Here is a 22,280-nt window from a genome sequence, read left to right as displayed (position 1 = left end):
TACAGCCTTTCTTAGGAGAACTATTGTTTTGGGCAGAACCAGTATTCTGCATTGCTGGCCACCCATTATCTCACATTGGAGGTCTCTGTTGATTCAACAAGTACTGATGGAAAGAAAAGATGTTGGAGACCTGAGCATGAGAAAGGGCCGCCAGTTTGAGCAATATTGGACTCTTTTCTGCATTCATTCGGGACAAGCTTGGTGTTTGAAGAGTTTGTTACCCTCCCAGGGGCCTGGAATGGGCACATAGGAGGCATTTCACTACTGTTATGTTTTCCTGCTTCTCTGTTACTATGTACCTTGAAAGGGAGACCCCTGTAAATGAACTCGCTGCTGCTGCTCCCGGGGTGGGAGGGAGGTGGTGGGGTTGGTTGCTGTCAAGTTGTAACAGTTGATTGTCTTTGTAAAAGCACACATTGTATCTATTTGCTGTTAAATTTTGAACCTTTAATAAAAAGATTTAAACATAAAAATCCAAACGTATGTGTGTGTGCCTCCCCTCCCCCTACAGTGGGAAAAATGATGTGCAAAGTTGTGCTACACACGTTTTTACCCACTTGTAAGCTGGGGAATATTTTATAAAAGCCCATTTTTGCATGTAAACCACTGTTATACCTGTGCAAATGGCTTTGAGAATTACTCTCTAAACTTTATCGCCATTTCTTTATAATGATTATCCTTCTTTTTAAGCTGGTTTGCGCAGGAGCTTCAGGCTGAGCCGGAAGGAGAGGCAGGGCAATCAGAATGAGCCTGAGCAGAGAGATGCCCCAGAGTTTCTTACCTATGAGGAAGTGACGCGGTACCAACATCAGCCAGGCACTCAAAATAGAGTGGTCATTCTAATTGGTGAGAGTCAAAGTCTGATCCATACTATAGTATAGTGATTGATTAATTTTAACTTTGATTTTCTCATTACTATTTCCCTGTTGTTCTAGGTCCTCTGAGGTAAACATAATTTCCCATTGTTAGAAAAAGGTGGTGATAACCTAATGTAAATTCTGGCAGCTTATTATAATTCTTGATTAATGGCATCCCAGAGAACAGCATGCAGATTAATGCAATTGCCATGTTCTGAATTCCTATGTAGCCTGTACATTTCAGGGGCTCTGTTTCCTGTTTGCTTTCTGAGGTGCTGAGTTCCATTCCCACTGCAGCTCCTTGTGACTCTGGGCAAGTCACTTAACACTTCATTGCCCCAGGTACAAAATAAGTTTATAGTTTATTATTCATATTCCGCCTTTAAACAAAAAGCATCACAACCATACATAATTAAAATTAATAACAACAAAACAAGGCAAAAAAGACATTTCAAAAAACATCAAAATATCAGTTCATATAAAATATAAGAATAGCCCCACTGAGTAGCCCATTCTCACGGTGGCCAATCCAGGTCACTAGTACCTGGCCAAAACCCAAGGAGTAGTAACATTCTGTGCTACCGATCCAGGGCAAGCAGTGGCTTTCCCCATGTCTCTCAATAGCAGACTATGGACTTTTCCTCCAGAAACTTGTCCAAACCTTTCTTAAAACCAGTTACGACACCAGCCATGACACTTCATTTTACAAAACAGATGATGTTTTAGCAATTTTTTGAAACTTAACACTGATCTTTCTGTTGCCTGATATGTACTGGAAGCCTATTCCATGCTAGTTCTCATAGTCTGTGAATGTAATTACTTATGAGTAGCAATAACCAGATCACAATGTACTGCAGAATGCAATGGTCGAGAGGGCACATAGTACATCACACAATTTTTATTTTTAGTATTTATATACCACTTACAACCTAAGTGGTTTACATTCAGGTACTCAGCCATTTTTTTCCTATCTGTCCTGGTGAGCTCGCACTCTTATCTAATGTCCCTGGGGCAATGGAGGATTAAATGACTTGCCTAGGGTCACAAGGATCAGCGTGGGATTTGAACCCACAACCTCAGGGTGCTGAGGTTGTAGCTCTAACCACTGCATCACACACAGTGATAAATGATGCACACTTAAGTAAACCAGCTTTGATTGTGTAAATCAGTATCTCTCAAACATTTTTTAGCTCTGGCACACTTAACAAAGCAAATGTTTTTCACGGCACACTGAACGCAGCAAATGTTTTCACAGTACATTATAACTGAAATTATAACTGCAAAACCAACAAAAAGTTAAATTTGAGAGTTATTTGTTTAAAGTTCTTTAAACTATGTATGGATAATTGTAACAATGACGAAACTAAAGTAGATAGAGTAGAATTGCTAATCAAATGTGATGGATGTGCTTGTGTTTGAGTGCAAATGAGCTCAATACTCGATAGTCGAAAAGCAAACACACATTTCATCATCCATCATCTGCAGTCATTGTCTTTTTTTCAATTTAATTTCTGTCACAGCTGAAAATCCAAGTTCACAAAAATAAGAAGATCTAAATCGGGGGTGTCCAACCTTTTGGCTTCCCTGGGCTGCATTGGCTGAAAATTTTTTTTCTGAGGCCACACAAATGCGCAAACGCTGCAGCAAGACAGAGGAGGGAGCCAGCAAGACGGTAAACACCCAGGGGCAGCAGAGGAAAACACTGCATCGTCCTTGACCAGGGCTGCACAAAATACTTCACGGAGCCGCAGGTTGGACACCCCTGATCTAAATGGTAACAAAGCCTTGATTGCTTTGTTCCTCAAGTTAGGATAACTACTGCATAAAGCTATTACATACAAATTATAATACAAACATAAAATCATGAAAAACATGTATCAAAAGGGCGGTTGTATCTTTACGCACTCATAACATTGACTGACTCTTGCATATATGATATACGTATCATCTATTCTAGTGTATACTTATGAAGGGAATTTAAAAAATAAAGAAAAATTCTGGTATACTCTGAGTCTCTTCAGCACACACCACTGTGTCTCATTGAAACAGAAAGTGTCAAGAAAAGTGTGGAATAACTTGTAAGTTTCATGGGTCCACTTCATTCTCTTCCTGGTTGGGCTGAGAACTTTTTAGCAGCCTCTCGTATAATGGCTTTACGAAGGATTAAATGATTGGAGAGTATTTATCCTATACAAATATGATCCATGTAGATTCTACTGAAATTGAAACATACACTAAATGTGAGTATTGCATGTAGTGTCCAACTACAACAGATGGAGTAATTGGATTGATCCTCAGAAGAGCTATCAGGTGTGCTCTAAGACCAACATTTCAATGAACCATTATGTGTAATCTGTACCATTTTGTGTCCTTGTGACCTTGTTTATGCTAGAAGGAGTTTCTGTTCAGTTAATGTGCATCAGAATGAACACAAATCTAGAATTTCTACAGCTAATCTTAAAGCCCGTGTGCCGTGGCACACAGTTTGAGAGACACTGGTGTAAACCATACAGAAAAAGTGGTATTTCAAGCCCTTTACCCTTCTAGGGGAAAAGTCTCCCTTTGTGCCCCTAGGTAGAGCTTCCATTGGTGTGCTGGGTCCTGGACGTAGGACAGTGTGTGCTCTTGATACTAAAGCTCATTTACAGCCACGTGATGCCAGTGCAATAAAAGCTATTGCAACCTACACAGAGAATAAAGACTAGAAAGCTTGGGAATCTACTGCAGCAGTCAGACACCAGGATAAGGGATATTATCCCAGGACAAGCAGGCAGCATATTCTCACATATGGGTGACGTCACTGACGGAGCCCCACTTTAAAAGTGCATCACCACTTTAAGAGCTTAGAAAGTTTGCGATAGCCCAAACCGCGCATGGCTCCTACTTATCTTATCTCCCATTTTGAAATATTTAAGTCTAATAAGAATACTCAAAAAAATTACGTGCTTGCATTTCCAACACCAAAACATTAGCCTATCAAGCAGGAAAAATGAATACTTGGTGGATCATGCTGTTGCCACAAACCCAGCCATCATATTCTTTTACAAAGTTGCGGAAAACTTATTTGATAAATTTGTTACTCGATAGATATTGTGAAATTCTATGTAATTCAATGATTTGTACTCGAATATTACAGTTGTACCATAGGATGTGTATGTTCGCTGTTTGTACAGTCCTCTTGATGTAAACCGCCTAGAACTAATTATTAGGCAAGTGGTATACAAGAATAAAGTTATTATTTTTATACTATCCTTTACTTTCGTACTTTAATCTGCATTAAGGGGCAGTTTTCAAACTACCCACATTGCTGCAAAATCTGTGGGTACATTTTGTTGTCTGTAGTTCTTGCTCCAATTTTGAGAATGAGTCTATAGGCCCAATATTCAGACCATGGAAGGCACCCTGGTTATCGCCTGTGATTAGTGGCGAACCCAGAAATTCACTGCCAATCCATATCCGGCAACTGGCATTGAATTTCTGGAAGGAGGTTGGCCTCTAGAAAAATAACCTGTTAAGCCGATATTCATTGGCTGACCAACTAACTTATAGTGGCTAAAGATAGACCTGCTATTTATGTGGCTCTATTTGGCTGGCTTGTTTTTTTTTTTAATTGGAAAGCAGAACCCACATGTGCAGCTCATCTCTTTGTGGCACCAGATTAACTGTTCAACTGAGTGTGTTTCTGTTTCACCAATTTGGGTAAAAAATTTTGTTCATTGAGTATTTTGATCTTTTATTCTGAATTGCAAAATCTTCTGACCCCTGATGCAGGCAGAGATGCCGAAACACGGCCCATGTCAGGTCCATCATTAAAGCAGGATTACCTGGAACTTGAAGGCCATTTGTGCTTTTTTTGTGTGTGTGTTCCTATGTGGTTTGTACTTTAAATCCCTCTTCTTTTCTATGATAAATTTAGCTAGTCAGCCAGTAAGTATTGGTGCTAACTGGCTATGCCACATGATAAAACTGATGACTTGGCTTGCTACCAAGCGCTATTCAGTGGCAATCTCACACTGAATATTAGCGCTTAGCTGGCTAAGTGCTATTTAACTGGCCAGGAGCTGTTTTTGGCCAGTTAAATAATGCTAAATTTCGGCTAATGTGTATGTAACTTATTTATGACAGTTGGTTGAGAGAGTGCCAGTTAATTGAATTCCAGATAACTGAGATTCTAGTATACATAGTTTTCTCCAACAAACCTAACCCCCTTCCCAAGAATGCTTCCACTACAGTGTGGCAATAAGTACTTATTATATATTTTTACTTGCTTATGGGGAGTGCAGTCTCTCTTTCCTCACCTTGACAACTTACTTGCTTTGGTCACCAAATTGATGTGATAGATGCATTGATCGAGGTTCTAACTCTGAGGGCATGCATTACCGTTGGGTCTGCCTGAGGAGGAAGGGGCAGAGTGAGTGAATACCACCTTTTCCTAAGAGTTCTAATCTGTTTTTCTGTCTCTTATTCCAGGTTCTTTGGGAGCAAGAATTAGTGAGCTGAAGCAGAAAGTGGTGATAGAGAATCCTCAGCAGTATGGCATTGCTGTACCCCGTGAGTCTGCAGCTTTTAAATATAATGATGTGCTAATTAGAGAATGACACGGGGACAAATTTTTCTCCGTTCCCCATTTGTTCTTTTCCTGTCGCTGCCCTATTTCTGCAAACTCCATCCTCACCTGCACAAGCCTCAAACATTTTAAAATCACAAGTGTTCCAGGCTTGTGCGGTTAAGGCAGAGCTTACAGGAATTTATTTATTTGCTCAATTATTTAGCTCGTCCTCCCAAAGGAGCCCAGAATGGGTTACAAAGTACATCCACAATATAATCGAGACTGGGCAGAGATGACATAATTTACAATACAGACATGACATGGGACAAGGACTGCAACAGCAACAAAACTCATGGGGATGGGACGGGGAAATTGAGTTCCTGCGGGAATGGGGAAAAAATTGTCTCTGTGTCATTCTCTAGTGCTAATGCCATACTCCTCCTTAGTGTTTTGGCTTTTACTTACCAGAAGTTCATAATCTCCCTGGGGAGAGCCAAATTAATTGGCCCTTCAGCTTTAACTACACTCTCTACTTTTTGTAGAAGATAACTCTAGTAGTCCTGATAGCTAGACTTGGCCTTTCAGTGATTTTACAAATCCTGGAAAAACATTCCTTCTTCCAATAAAGTTTACCTACCTGCCCATCTGCAGAGATGTAGCCAATGACAGCAAAATTGATGGTGATTTCTATGTAACCCTTTCACTCTTCTTTCCTGTTAAGAATTACATTCTTGGGAACTAAACACAATAACAGAGTATCAAGATATTGTCATAAATCAACACTTATATATTTAGTTATTTGGTTATTTATTGTATAAGTGTTAGTTATTATGATAACCTTGCTATCTGCTTCTGTACTGCGCATTGAATAAATGTGCAGTGTTGTTGCCCCTTTCTTGTTTATAAATTATTATTATTTTTATTAACTAAAAGGACAGGGACCTGTGTCCTTTCTAAAGCTTTCATCTTCAGCTAGTTGCTAGCCTAATTAAATAATCAATTTTCCTGTCCAGGGAAGCCAAATTAAGATGAATACGTTCTGGACAACATTCAGCGTGAGTTAACCAACCAGGAATGGCCACCAACCAGTTAACTCACATCTTGGCATCCAACTGTACGTTTTCAACAGCATTTAACCAGTTATCGCCACTGAAAATGCCTGGTTAGCACTAAAAAATAAGCCAGCGATGTTGAGGATATGACTGTTTAAGTCCCAATATTCAGAACTTAAGTGGCCAAGTCTAGAGGACAAATAAGGCAGCATAAAGAGCAAGCCTATCTTTGCCTGTTAAGCCATGGCTGGTTAAATCTGAATTTCGCCTTAACCAGCTATGTGCTAACTGGCATTGAAAAGCCCAGATATTCAATGCCACTTGCTTGAAACAACCTAGTGTTGAACATTTGGATTGAAAGCTGGTGACGAGCTGTCAAAGTGCTGCCTGCCATTGGCTGAATATCAGGCCACTTGTTTTCACACAGGCAGATAAGGTGTTAACTTTGGAGTTCCGAGTTAAGTACAAATTACTATTGATGGTTTATTTAAGCCTTAACCTCATGGCATCAAAGTATCTAATACTGATTAAAGATAGCATAGTCTGGCACTTGGACACACACAACCTGATGGGAGCGAGTCAACATGGCTTCAGGGAAGGGAAATCATGTTTGACGAATTTACTTCAATTTTTTGAAACCATGAACAAACAAATTGATAATGGAGAACCGATGGACATAATATACTTGGACTTCCAAAAAGCGTTCGACAAAGTTCCACATGAAAGGCTTCTCAGGAAACTACAAAGCCATGGAATAGAGGGAGATATACTAAGATGGATAGGCAAATGGCTAGAGAACAGAAAACAGAGAGTGGGCATAAATGGGAAGTTTCTCAGACTGGGAGAAAGCGACTAGCGGTGTACCCCAGGGCTCGGTACTTGGGCCCATCTTATTTAATATTTTCATTAATGACCTAGAAGAAGGAACATCCAGTGGGATCATCAAGTTTGCTGACGACGCAAAGCTATGCCGGGCAATCAGATCGCAGAAGGATAACGAGATACTCCAGAGTGACTTGTGTCAAGTTTAAGTTTCAAGTTTATTCAATCTTTTGATGGATCGCCTATAAAAATTTCTAAGCGATGTACATAGTATAATAAAAAGAGATAAGAAACTTAACATTGTAAATATATTAACATAACTAAAAAAAACATTTAAAACGTACATGAGGGGAAAGGGAAAGGATAAAAAGTTACAATTTCGGGTTTTGTGAAAAAAAGGGAAAGTACAAAAGGTAGGGTAAAAATGGTAGCACCAAATGGCTTGATCATACTCCATATACAATAATACTAAAGCGTAAGAGAAATGGGCGGAGAAATGGCAGATGAAGTTTAATGTGGAAAAGTGCAAAGTAATGCATTTAGGCAGTAAGAACAAGGAATACGAGTATAGAATGCAGGTGCAACTCTGGGTAAGAGCGAATAAGAAAAGAATCTGGGTGTACTGATAGATAGGACCCTGAAACCGTCGGCACAATGTGCGGCAGCAGCAAAGAAAGAAAATAGAATGTTGGGCATGATAAAGAAAGGAATCACGAGTAGATCGGAGAAAGTTATAATGCCGCTTTATAGGGCAATGGTCAGACCACACTTGGAATACTGTGTCCAACATTGGTCTCCCAACCTAAAGAAGGATATAAAACTGCTGGAGAGGGTGCAGAAACGAGCAACGAAGCTAATAAATGGTATGGAGAACTTGGAATATGAGGAACGACTTAAGAAACTGGGACTGATATCTCTTGAGAAGAGGAGACTGCGAGGGGATATGATTGAGACTTTCAAAATACTGAAAGGCATCGACAAAATAGAGCAGGAAAAAACATTATTTACAATGTCCAATGTGACACGGACAAGAGGACATGGACTGAAGCTAAGGGGGGACAAGTCCAGGACAAATGTCAGGAAGTTCTGCTTCACACAGCGAGTGGTGGACACCTGGAATGCTCTCCCAGAGGAGGTTATTGCGGAATCCACTGTTCTAGGTTTCAAAAGCAAATTAGATGCACATCTCCTTATGAGAGGCATAGAGGGATATGGGTGATTAAAACTACATCAGGTGTACACCTGACTGGGCCTCCGATGTGCGGATCTCCGAACTCGATGGACCGTAGGTCTGATCCGGAGATGGCATTTCTTATGTTCTTATGTACCCACCAGAAATGTGAGATCTTTTACACAGGCAGGCTTGGTTGTTCCTTCTCAAAAGGGTTAGTTAGCATTATGAGTCCATAAGGAACAGTGTGTTCTCATGTGCAAGACCATCAGAGAGAAATAAGCTGTCTGTGTACTTAAGGCATTTAACGAACGTGTACGAATTTAAGTGAATGTGAAAAATAAGCATCTTTTCTGTAATATGAAATATGGTGCTCAGTAATGTTGGGTTTAGACATGACAGCAGATTCTGTTTTGTGAATGTGTCTGTTTCTATTATTATTGTTTTATTATGTATGTATTTTTTGTATTCTGCCTTGGACAAAGGTGGACTAGAAATAATAAATTTAAATTTAAATTGTGTTGCCCAGGGTTATGTGGAGAGCAGATTGCAAGCCACATTATAGAGTTGAGTTCTAGACATGTTGTAGGTCAGTGGTTCTGAAATCTGTCCTAGGGGACCCCCAGCCAGTCAGGTTTTGAGAATATCCCCTAGTGAATATGCATGAGACAGATTTGCATACCTGTCACTTCCATATCAACTGCTAATCTCTACGGATGTTTGATTTTCCATCCATTAAGGGATGTGTTTACAAACAATTCTTTAGTAGAATTCTGAGGCAGGCATATGGGATAAACATCTGGTAATTTTATATTAACTTCCAACACCTATCTGGCTTTCGGAAAATTGTTAAAAACATATTTGTTTGGTAAATTTTTCAACTAATGGACTGTGGATGTCCAGTATTTTTATTCTGTTAACCGCACAGAACTGAGAGGTAGTTGCGGTTAACAAATATATTGTCATGTTATGTTACAATCCCTCTCAGTGGCGTAGACCACCCTGGGCACCATCTTGGTGGGGGCGCTGGCACCAATTCTCCTCTCTGCCCCCGCTCCTTCCCACTCATCCCCTGTCACGTGCCTTCACTTAACCCCCTCTCCCCCCCCCCGTACCTCTAGCTCTTCATTGGCGCAAGAAGCAGCTCCGACCTGCTGCTCCTGCTGGCCTCAGCGCTCCCTTCTCACGTTACTTCTGGGTCCTGCGTCAGAGTGAGAGCCGAAGCTGGCGTGGGCAGCATGTTGGAGATGATGCTTCTGTCGGGGAAGCTAAACAGGTATGGGAGAAGGGAAGGGGGGCACATGCATGTGAGGGGAGCGCCTCCCATCCTTGCTAAACCTGAGAGAGCGTTTGAGCTTCATCTAATCAGGCTAGTTTTACTTCCTATAGATCCTAGTGGATCTCCAGTTTTCCTCACAACTTATCAGGCATTTTTGATTCCTCTTGCTGATATTGTCTTCATCACTTGTTCTGCAGAGACCATTCCAGGTGCCCCTACCACCTTCTCCAGGAAAAAGTATTTTCTGATGGTGCTCCTGTCTAATCATTTTTACATCTTACTGTATGACCCCTGCTTCTGTAGCTGGGGTTAGTAAAGTTTTTGATTTCCCTTCTTCCCCAGAGGTGTTTGGGTGAGGAGCCCAGGAGCACATGGGCCAGCGATGCTATTCTTGTGTTTTGCAAGATCAACAGAGCCAAACCAAAACATTTTGGAAAACGGTTATTGTATTGGCATCAGGGATGGAGATGGCATGCTGAGAATTACTGATCTCTGTTGTAGAGCTTCCTTCTTGCTGAAAAAGCTAGCTGCTTATGCATATTTATATCTCTTAAGTTAGTTGAACATCTGTTATTTACCCGTTTCTGCCTCTCCTCTAGAATATACTGTATAAGCATCATCTCATAGGGCTTTTGGTGTAATGTCTGCATCATTTTGATAGCACCTTCTGAACTACCGCTACTCTGTCATTTTGAAAATATGCCTCCAGAATTGGACTTGTAGAGGCATTACTAGTTATGCCTCTCCCACTGTAAAGGCTAACCAAGTTTCGGTTTCAGATTTGGTATCAAAACCAACCTGTAATCCAGATTTGGGTTTTGACTGAAAATGCTTGTGCGTTTTCAGCTGAAACCCAAATTCTTTGTCCCCCTCACCCCCCCTCACTCTCTGCCACCACCACTGCTGCTGTTACAATCCAATCCCAACTGCTCCAAACTCCCACTACCCAAAGGCCCTCCCAGGGCCTACCTTTAAATGGCTTCATGATCAAGTTTCTTCTTGCCCTACAGGTTTCTCAGCCATATTGACCGCAGGGACTTCCCATGGCAGTCTTGTGAGGCTGCCAGGGGAGGCCCCTGTGGCCATGTTGGAATTGAAAGTAGTATAAGTAGGAGTAGTATCCAATTGCTCTTGCTTATGCTGTTTCCAGCTCAAAATGGCTGCTGGGACTTCCTGCTAAAGTATCATAAGACTGCTATTTTGTCTAAGGAACCTGTGGAAGCAAGAGCCACTGGGGATCACTCTTGCCTAGAATAAACTACTAGGCAGTTTAAAGCAAAAACAGGTATAGGGAGGGACTTTGAGTAGTGGGAGGGCAAGAGGTTGGAGTTGATTTGCTAGTTAGCTGGTTTTCTTCTGCAATGGTGGGGGGAGAGGGTGGCTGTGGCATCAATTGGCCCAGGAGGGCCATGAGGTTTCAGTTTCAGTTCTGCTTCTAGCAGAAACTTAGTGGCAAATTTTGGCCTCAAATTCGGCTTTGGGTTCTATCCCACTGTATCTTAGCATCCCTCTAACCCTAGCCATTGCCTTATCACACTGTTTCACTACCTTGAGTCCATCAGCTATGATTGATTCAAGGTCTCTCCTGCTTTACCTAGCTGTCATATTGGTCCTCTGTAAACCACTTTTACTAAAATATCTGATATTGACATATTTTTTGTATCCAGGAGGTTCCCTACAAGCAGATTTTATTGTATTATCAGGAACAGACTGGCTCTCTGCCAGCTTAATTAGGTATTCATAATTTTTTTTTCTTTTTCCCTCTGATCAGTTCAGAACATTGCGCTGTATCTGGCAGAGACTAAACCTGGCAGCTTGTCAGATCAATCACAATTTCTTTTTTAACTTTGCTGCTCCCAAACTAAAGGGGAAAAATTATAAAATTCTGCAGCATAAACAGATTGCTTTCCCTTGCTCTCCTCGCCAACAAGAGATGCTCAGTGCGTGTGAAGAATGTAGAGACTCTAAAATTTAAAATAGCATATCACCCAAGCATAAAATAAATAAATATGACATTTCAGCTTGGGTTGATGTTCCTAAACTGCATTTTTTTTTCTCTTACATGTGCTGAGTTTATATTTTGTGAAATGCAATTGGAAAAAAGGTTTAGAAATGTTGGTATAGGAAGAGAACTCAGAATCCATTTTATTTTATCTCCGAGAAGTTATAGATGGAGTTAAGTCTTCACTCAGTGTTGGGCGTTGGCTAACTGCCAGCAAGCTTCAGGTAATCAAGGACAGACTGAACCAGTCCTAGCATTCCTCAATCCCTCCAAGAGGTATCTGTGAAGATGGTGGTCTTGCCTCTTATGATTATATTAGTCTCTAACCTCATTCGGTAACAGATCTCTTAAAATTAGGGCCAGTTCTGGCAGGGCAGTTCTGTGATGGGCATTCTGGGATCAGTGCCCTTTATAGATTAGCGTTTAATGCTGGTTCCCACCCCTAACTTTGGGGGCAAGAACTAAATTCCAGCATACAAACTGCACACTTTTTTAACGGAACGCCCCTGACCCGTCTGCGCTCCTCCCATGGCCACGTCCTCTTTGCAGGTCCGCATAGAAACACTTATGTGCTATTCTATTAATCGTGCATAAGTAGATGTTTGTACAGATCTGCCGTATCTGCCCCTTGCATCCATTAGAATGCCAAATATTCGGTGCTATGTATAGATTTTCTCTGATAGTGCCAGTTGCATGTACAGCGGTATTCTAATCTATAACATACGTGCACAATTGACTTAGTGCATTAATGCAAGGGGGCATGGTGACACTTTTCTGATGCCAGTGTGAGGCGCTGCTGTATTATTACCATCAGTGGACTGGAACCAGTGTATACAATGAGACTGAGAGCTTATTTCCTGGCTCATCCACTCAACTTTCCTGGTGAGAAATAAAATCATTCATTCCTGACATTTCTCATAACACAAAGACACAAGTGCTTGGCTACTGTATATTGTGCTTGCCTTTTTATGGTTCCAGGACATGCTCCTTCCAGATGGAGCCAGTATCTCTTGTATCATTGCCTAGATCCAGACATTAGCGATTGGCTACCCAAAAGGACACATCTGAGCTTGTTAACAAGCTTCCTGCTTGCAGTAATTCAGTATGTAACAAAAAAAAAAAGTCTGAAGTAGGAAAAAGAGCAGAGACGAGGAGGAAACCACAGAGAAGGTTTTGCACAAGGAACACAAAGACCATACCTTCCCCCAAACTGACCTTTTCAGCACAACATTAGCCAGGCTCTAATCCAGGAATTCAGACATGCATATGCTTCTGTTCCTTGCACAGCTCACTTAGTACTACAGAAGGCACAGGTGGAGGGAAGGGGAGAAGAGACATATTAGCAAATACCGTCTGCAGAAACAAGGACAGATGGAGGAAGAGGAGAAATGTGACTGTGTGAAAAAAAAAAAAATCTTGTCTCTGAGAGAAATTGATCATTAACTTGACAAGAAAGAGTCTCTCATTGTAAAGGCAAAGCATACTGCAGGGCTGACTCCACTAGTCTGAAAGGGATGCCTTTTGCTTCCTGCACCCCTTTAACTGATCAAATAAATCCTTGCACTTCTTCCTATACCACATGTTCACTAGTGAGCCAACGGATGCCCTAAGCACAGCCCAGCAATAGTGCCCCTCGGCCCTTCCATTGCTTAATTGAAAAGACATTAAGACTCAATAAGAATAGCCTTACTGGGTCAAACCAATGGTCCATCAAGCCCAGTAGCCTTTCATTGTAGCCAATCCAGGTCACAAGTATCTGGCAAAATCCCAAATAGTAGCAACATTACATGCTACCAATCCAGGGCAAGCTATCACCCCATCTTTCCCGATGATCTGCTGTATGACATAGTGGGCTGGAAAGGAGGGACTCTTCCTATCTCCTGTCCCAGCGGACTCCGTCAATTTTTTATTTTACTTCCCTCCCGCCTCCCCCCATATACCTTTTTGAATCCCTGGTGATCCAGCGGTGTACCAGGCAGGAGTGAGTTTTTCGTGCTCCAGCCCCACTCTGAGCCCCTCCCTGAATGGCCACCTTGAGTTCTTGCGGCTTGTGGCATCCATTCAGCGAGCAGCTCAGCGCCAGGCAGGAGCAAGGAAAAGTTGCTCATGCCCGGTATACCGTTGGGCCACAAGAGCTCAACGTGACCATTCAGGAAGGGGCTCATTGCGGAGCAGGAGTATAGAAATCACGCTCCTGCCCGGTATACAGCTGGACCACCAGGGATTCAAAAAGGTACTTGGGGGGAGGCAGGAGGGAGGTTAAAAAAATGGCAGTCTGTTGGGACAGGAGACAGGAGGGGTCCTTCCTGTTCCGGCCCACTATGTCATACAGCAGGCCCAGTGGAGGCCTGCAGGAAATCTGGAGAGATGGGGGATAGTGTACAGGGCAGGGAAGATGGCTGGGTGCAGAGCCAGGGAGGGAGGGGAAACAGGGTGGAGAGTCTGGCAGGGAAGAAGGGGGGGACAGTATGGAGAGCCTTGCAGGGCAGGAGGAGGGCAGGGAGGGGGGACAGAGTGGAGAGCCTGGCAGGGCAGAAAGTGAGGGGGACTGAGTGCAGAGCTTGGCAGGGGATGGGGGCAGAGCACAGATCCGGGCAGGGCACATGAATATTAACCCCCCATCTTAAATTTGAGTCAACCTTTTTTGGGGGGAAAAGGGTACCTTGTCTTATACTCTGATCGACTTGTATTCAAGTATATACGGTATTCTCTGAGTGAGTAGAAGCTAGGCTGAATGGGCATAACTTTGTACTGAAAGTGTTGTGGTGTGAAAGAGACTCTCGGAGGGTGATCTGGAGGAATAGTGATAAAATGGAGAGAATAACCTTAAGGCCCCATCTATTGTGAAGTTTCTAAAATTATTGAATTTACAATGGGTATGCTGTAGTTTAAAAGAAGATATGAATGGACTTTCATAATTAAAACTCCATATTGAGAAATCTATATATATAAAATCGGAGGTATGTATGTATGTATGTATGTTTGTGTGTGTGTATGTGCCGCGATCACGCAAAAACGGCTTGACCGATTTGAACGAACCTTGGTATGCAGATCCCTCACTACCTGGGGTGATATGTTCTGGGGGTCTCTCGGCCCACCTGCACACGTGGGCGGAGCTACAAACAGAACATCAGATTTCACCCATTCATGTCAATGGAAAAAATGTAAAAAGCTGCCATTCTCACAGTAATTCAAAAACGGCTTGACCGATTTGAACGAACCTTGGTATGCAGATCCCTCACTACATGGGGTGATATGTTCTGGGGCTCTCGCGGCCCACCTGCACACGTGGGCGGACCTACAAACAGAACATCAGATTTCACCCATTCATGTCAATGGAAAAAATGTAAAAAGCTGCCATTCTCACAGTAATTCAAAAACGGCTTGACCGATTTGAACGAACCTTGGTATGCAGATCCCTCACTACCTGGGGTGATATGTTCTGTGGGTCTCGCGGCCCACCTGCACACGTGGGCGGAGCTACAAACAGAAAATCAGATTTCACCCATTCATGTCAATGGAAAAAATGTAAAAAGCTGCCATTCTCACAGTAATTCCAACTACCTGGGGTGATATGTTCTGGGGGTCTCTCGGCCCACCTGCACACGTGGGCGGAGCTACAAGCAGAACATCAGATTTCACCCATTCATGTCAATGGGAAAAAAGTAAAAAGCTGCCATTCTCACAGTACTTCAAAAACGGCTTGACCGATTTGAACGAACCTTGGTATGCAGATCCCTCACTACCTGGGGTGATATGTTCTGGGGGTCTCGCGGCCCACCTGCACACGTGGGCGGAGCTACAAACAGAACATCAGATTTCACCCATTCATGTCAATGGGAAAAAAGTAAAAAGCTGCCATTCTCACAGTAATTCAAAAACGGCTAGACCGATTTGAACGAACCTTGGTATGCAGATCCCTCACTACCTGGGGTGATATGTTCTGGGGGTCTCGCGGCCCACCTGCACACGTGGGCGGAGCTACAAACAGAACATCAGATTTCACCCATTCATGTCAATGGAAAAAATGTAAAAAGCTGCCATTCTCACAGTAATTCAAAAACGGCTTGACCGATTTGAACGAACCTTGGTATGCAGATCCCTCACTACATGGGGTGATATGTTCTGGGGCTCTCGCGGCCCACCTGCACACGTGGGCGGAGCTACAAACAGAACATCAGATTTCACCCATTCATGTCAATGGAAAAAATGTAAAAAGCTGCCATTCTCACAGTAATTCAAAAACGGCTAGACCGATTTGAACGAACCTTGGTATGCAGATCCCTCACTACCTGGGGTGATATGTTCTGGGGGTCTCGCAGCCCACCTGCACACGTGGGCGGAGCTACAAACAGAACATCAGATTTCACCCATTCATGTCAATGGAAAAAATGTAAAAAGCTGCCATTCTCACAGTAATTCAAAAACGGCTTGACCGATTTGAACGAACCTTGGTATGCAGATCCCTCACTACCTGGGGTGATATGTTCTGGGGGTCTCGCGGCCCACCTGCACACGTGGGCGGAGCTACAAACAGAACATCAGATTTCACCCATTCATGTCAATGGAAAAAATGTAAAAAGCTGCCATTCTCACAGTAATTCAAAAACGGCTTGACCGATTTGAACGAAACTTGGTATGCAGATCCCTCACTACCTGGGGTAATATGTTCTGGGGGTCTCTTCACCCAAGAATTTATATGTTCTTGCTCCTGGAGGTGAAACTAAAATTGTTGTTTATAATCAAGTTTTGTGTTTGTTGTATTGTATTCATTTTGTCAAATATTTCACATTATAATTTGAATATTGTACTTTTTATAAAGCTGTAAAAAAATAATTTCATTCACCACTATAAAGTATCTTTATTTGAATCCATTTACAGTGTTATTGCTATAATTAAATACCCGTGCAACGCAGGGGCATCAGCTAGTCTTGAATATTTAAGAGCAAATAATTGCATAAAAATTAAGCTATAAGGATCTTTTTAAGTACTACATAGTTATTCACAACATCAAATAACATAATTTTTGATAATAATAATGTAGAGGTAATATGAAAAAGAATACATTTTGTTTCCATACCAAGCAAATGTTATAGCTATTCATCCATAACAAAAGAAAAATTTGGAGTCCTTTTACAAAGGGGCTGTTTACCACAGCAAAATAAATGACATACCGTTAGCGTGCACTGAGGCATTCCGTGGTCATTTTTAGATTGTGCTACCCTTGTGCTAAAAAATAAAATTTGTTTTTTGGTGCAGGAGGCGTGTCGGGAGGAGAGAGAAAGAGCATATTCTGTGCTAATTGGTTAGTGCAGCTTCATTGCTCTACCCTAACTAATTGGCAAGTTCATAGGGGATGAGCCCTTGGGGAGAAATTCTGTAAATGATGTCTAAAAAAGATAGGCACCTGTCTTTTGTCAATCACTCTTAGGCACCTAACTTAAAACTTAGGCACCTGTAATGTAGGCCAGGGTTTTAAAGGCCTACATTATAGGCTCCCAAGTCCTTCTCTACCCTTAAGCACGCCTACTTTGGAGTTAGGTGCCACTAGACGCCATGTGGTAGGTGTCTATGTTTTGTAGAATCGGGCTTAAGAAGATAGGTGCCTATCACACAGTTTTTATTTTTTTCACTTATAAGCTTGTTAAAACTCATAATCGAAGCCAATTTTCTATTTATTTATGCACCTATCTTGAGGCAAAGAATTTCCCCCTTACTGCCTGCATAATAGTGGTGGTAAGGGTACATACGCTAATCTAGCCATTAATACCCCAAAAATAGGATATTCGCAAATTTTCCCCCGGCAGTAAAAATAGCCTTGGTGCATGGAAGGACCCATGTAAGAGCACATTAAGGTTACTTATTACTGCTGTTTGGTAAAAGGACCCTTTTAATTTGTTGTTAAGAATTACTGCATAAAAAGTAAATATTATGAAGGTAATTCAAAACGTAAAGGCAAAATATATTCAACGGCTTTAATAGAAGTAACTGAGCAATTGAACATATCACTTTTCCACATAGTCCCCATGCAAAATGACGCATTTGTTGTATTTTTCAACTAGTTTCTGCTCCAGAAGCCAGGTAGGCACTGCTTTCTTTACTTCATCATGCTTTGTCTTTTGCTCTATGGGTCGCAGTGATGCATCCATATCTCATCACCGGTGACAATTCTCTCCAGAATACTCTGATCTTTTTTCATACCATCTCAGTAAGCTGTTTGGGAGAACCCATCATGCACAGACTTTCCTGTATCTCAAGTCATCAAGCATTATGGCAAATGCAAATCCATAGCTAATATCCAAATGTGCAGCCAATTGAGACACCGTTATCCGTCGGTCTTCTCTAATCAAGGCATCCACCTTGTCAATGTGCTCTTGTGTGCGTAATATTGATGGGTGACCAGTGCAACCTTCATTGGTTACATTTGTTCTTCCCATGTTACCCACTCACAAACCTTTCATTGATTCATGATGCTATCTATGTCCATACTGAGTCAATATCTGACGGTGAATTTCCAAAGTTTCACTTCTTCTTCTGGTGCAATCTTGCAATGGAGAGCAAGTACCAAGAGATCAATAAGAACTACTGGAGCTTAATCGCACAGTATATAAGTAGCCGTACAGTGTGTGAATTCGCACCAGGATGAAAGCGAGATAAACTGTTGGATAAAAGGGGTTTCTCTAAGAGGCTGAGCAATATGTATAGTCTGCCTTGCAAAAGGGGACTCTCACAAAAGTGGAATCATTTGGGGGAAAATACTGGGATTGGCTACAGTGAACTTTCAGGAATTAGGGAAGGCAGGGAATTGGTAAGTGGAGCACCGCAATTGGTTGCAGGATTGACATCTAGCGCAAAGTATGTGGAAAGGGTTGAAGAGGAGCAGTTGGTAGGAAGGAGGAAGGGAGTAATGGGTTAGTTTAGATGGGAGCTCAGGTTAGATGGATCTAAGGACCTGGATTTGGTGTTAAGATGTTGGTGTTGAAAGTATGACAAGATTTTTGCTGAATAATAAGTTGTAACGTATTGATGCTGCTTCAAGAACGAAGTTTATTATATAAATTAAAAATTAAATTACTGAAAAGTCCAAACTACATACTGTGTATACCTACCTACACCTATTTCAATAATGGGATTTTTATTTTGCTGTTTTTATTATTTAAAGCAATATATTCACTTTTCTTCTGGGAACTAGATAGAGATAATCAGTTCATTTTACATAGGCCATGAAATAACATAAAATAAAATCACATTTGCATACCGCAAAACCTTGCAGTTCTATGCAGTTTAACAAACTAAGAAGACTGAACAATCTCAGTGATTAACAAGTCAATTCTCCAGCAATTTTGCAAATAAACTTGATTTTAACAATTTTCTAAAATGGCTTTTGGGCATGAATTATCTTTAGTAAAGACTAACCTGTACTGAACATGAAGAGGTTAAAGGCTCTGTCATCCTCCACCTCCAAAATACGTTTATTTCCCCTGCGGTTACCAATTCTGATTTTAACAATCTCACCCTGTTTCTGATTATTGCCCTGTTCATAAATGCAAAGAGTTTAGACCCTTCCTTCGCTGTCATACAAAGACCTCTTTTCCAAGATGTCAAGTGATATGCATTTCCCTTGTAAACATTGCAAGCCCTGTTATCCCAGTCTTCGTACTTGTAATTGCAGCCTCTGATACTATAATTATGGTGTCTCCAATCTCAACAGCATCTCTAGTCTCTGTCTATAAAAGATTTTCCACACTTTTATGTATTTTTCTGCAAGGCCTGCAACGGAGCCCTGTAATTAAGGATTTCTCACCGTAATAGTTCTATTTTCATTTCAGCACTGATTGTTACCCTGCTTAGTTTCTGATTACCCGTCACAAATCAAGTTCCTTCTATAATTTTGCCTCCCATCCCATGATCCAACCTTACATTGGGAATTGAAAAGAACCTGAAGTCTTACCATCGTGGGATAGAGGAAAGGATTTGATCTTGCACAGACATTTAAAAATAAAATAGGTTGTTGGGGACTAAAGTTTGGTGGCTGACAGCTACAGGATAAGAAATGGAAAGCTGGAAGTTTTAATTTTGAGAATGTATACAAGAAGGCCTGGAGGAATTAAGGAATTAACAAGCAGTTGAAAGATTCTATGTTCTCACTAATTTACAGTTTTTAAGTGGAATTTTTTTCTGGTTTGACTTGTCTAACTCTTTGCTTGAGCTTCTGTCTCACTTGCTGCCACTTATGACCAGGAGAACACCGACGTGGAGGTGGTGTAGGCCTTTGTGCCTTTTCCTATGTCCCCTCCCTCCCACAAACACAACACATCTGTTTGCAGCCCAGCCTAGTCCTCAGCCAGGCGCTCAGCATGCACGCAAGCGTCCTGAATCCTACCTGAAACGTTGCGGCTTGGATTGCCCTGGTCATCTGGAAGATGCTGATCTGGTCCTGGTTTGCCCTGTCAGATGCACAGAATCGCAGTTCTCATTTCCAGGAGAAAAGTATGAGTTATTCTGCATGCAAAGTGGCAGACCAGAATCAGATCAGGATCTATTCATATTGATCTGAGGGACGTGGTTGGTATTTCCTGCAGGCTCAATGAACAGATTTCCCTTATGTATGCAGAGCCCCACTAAAGAGCAGGTGCAGCAGTTCGTTTTATACACATACAGCTCTACCACAATACAGTAACAACTCAGGCAGTGGCTACCCTGCAAAGTGCCTTCACACCATTCTGGAGGAAGCATCTCTAGAGCTGGGACAGCAGTTCAATCTTCCTGCCTGTACAACTTTTGGCGTCTCTACGCAGGTTGCCATCAGTGGTACCAGTTAACATGATGATGATTTTGGCAATGTGAGTACTTGTTACCAGTTTCTTTGGAGCTTCTTATTCCTATGTGTCTCCCCCCCAACTCCACTACTAGTGTGAGCATGAGAAGCACTGGTGGGCGGAAGACTTTAATCTGCAGTCAGCGTGCTGCTTGTGCTCTGTAACCCCTCTGAGACGAGTGAAGCGTAACTTAGCTAAGTGAATGCCGTTTCAAAGGATGATCAACTGCGTATAGATTCATTTTCCTTGTGCTTATTTCTGACTATCTCATTATTTCTTCCTTAGCTCAGACATTTCTGGGAAGGGGCAGGAGGAAGGAAAATACTTTCTTTGCATTCATGCAGGCAAGTTGCCATCTTGCATTAATCCAGCTACCCCTTATCCCCACACATCTGAAGCACACAGTTTGCCATTTCCTGGGTTCAAGGATCTCCGGCCTTTCCCTCCAAAGGATATCAGTCAGGCAAGTGGCATCACATTGTTATTGTTGTTAGGGACCATCGACTCATGCTCAAGTCCTAGCAACTTGATGAATTGCGGATCTAAAAAGAAATCGGGTTTTGTGCTAGTCCGAAAAGGTCCTCCAGCGTCATCCCCATAGTTGTTCAGGCATCACCTTACCCCAATCATATCTACAAATGCTTTTTTTCCCCTCAGATTTATTATTCAAAAGCATTGCTCTATAAAATATTAACAGTACAACTAGTGTCTAAAGTGTTGGCTAATGATTTACAACAGAATATCCAAATAAATGTTCCAAACCAGAAGCCTCCCCTCACCCTCCAGCTTCTTTGCATCCGGGGTGGTGGCGCCCCTCCCTGCCTTCTTCTCTGCCCCCCTCCACCTCCACACGCTCCTTCCCCATCTCCTCCTGCTGTGCGCACTGCTTCCCTTTCCCAGTACCTCTGTAATGCTCCTGGCATGAGTAGCAACCCCCAAGCTTCTGTCAAGCCAGGGTCAGCTTTTCCTCTGATGTCACTTCCTAGGCGCAAGTCCAGGAAGTGATGTCAGAGGAAGAGTCGATGCTAGTGCAACAGTAGCCTGGGGATTGCTGCTCACACCAGGAACGTTACAGAGATACGGAGAAAGGGAAGCGACACATACACGTGGCAGTGGGGGGGATGCAGAGAGGAAGACAGGTGCCTCTGCCCTCACCAATATGGCGCCTGGGGTGAACCGTCCCCCCCCTTATTACACCACTGCACACATTCCCCTGTGTGGCAGCTTTCCTTTCCTCCCACACTCATGTGCAACATCATCCCACTGACTCTCCCACTGTGTGACCTGACATACCTTCGAGGCCTCCTAAAGCAGCAGCGGCAGTGGACGGTCTGCAGCAGCATCACTCTAAATGGGCTACTCATGGCCTGCCCCACCAGAGCTTTCCTCTGTCAAGTCATCAGTGATGTGGCTGAGGGAAGGCCCCAATGGGGCAGGCCACAGAGCAGCTTTTTCAGAGCAATGCCACTGCTGATCGTCCACCGCTGCTGTTTTAGGAGGCCTCGGAAGTATGTCAGGTCTCACTGGGGGGGGGGGGGGGGGGGCGGTGTTGGTCACTAAATCGGTGAGTCTGATTTTCTTGGACAACCAATCAATTCACCGAAGTGAATCAGGCAGCACTACCATGGACATATGTGCATACACTCCATGAACCGATTCAGTTATTTTCTGTGCACAAGATGTAGTTGCTAGTGCAGAGCTGTGTGCAGAGGCATCTGGCATGCAGTCC

At 42.5% G+C, this 22,280-nt stretch overlaps 1 protein-coding gene across 1 annotated transcript in view; it reads left to right on the top strand.

The window, feature by feature from the left end:
- The window catches only part of MPP3 (membrane palmitoylated protein 3), a 122,493-nt gene that overhangs the window by 82,441 nt on the left and 17,772 nt on the right, over positions 1-22,280 (top strand). Inside the window, exons 14-15 of the mRNA XM_033918187.1 lie at positions 691-846; positions 5,328-5,408. Coding sequence (XP_033774078.1) covers positions 691-846; positions 5,328-5,408 — 237 coding nt within the window. The remainder of the gene's footprint in view (positions 1-690; positions 847-5,327; positions 5,409-22,280) is intronic.

The sequence above is a fragment of the Geotrypetes seraphini genome, chromosome 13 (assembly GCF_902459505.1).
Source record: "Geotrypetes seraphini chromosome 13, aGeoSer1.1, whole genome shotgun sequence".
Taxonomy (NCBI): Eukaryota; Metazoa; Chordata; class Amphibia; order Gymnophiona; family Dermophiidae; genus Geotrypetes; species Geotrypetes seraphini.
Note: the sequence above shows the minus strand (reverse complement) of the source record. Positions and strands in the feature narration are given on the sequence as shown.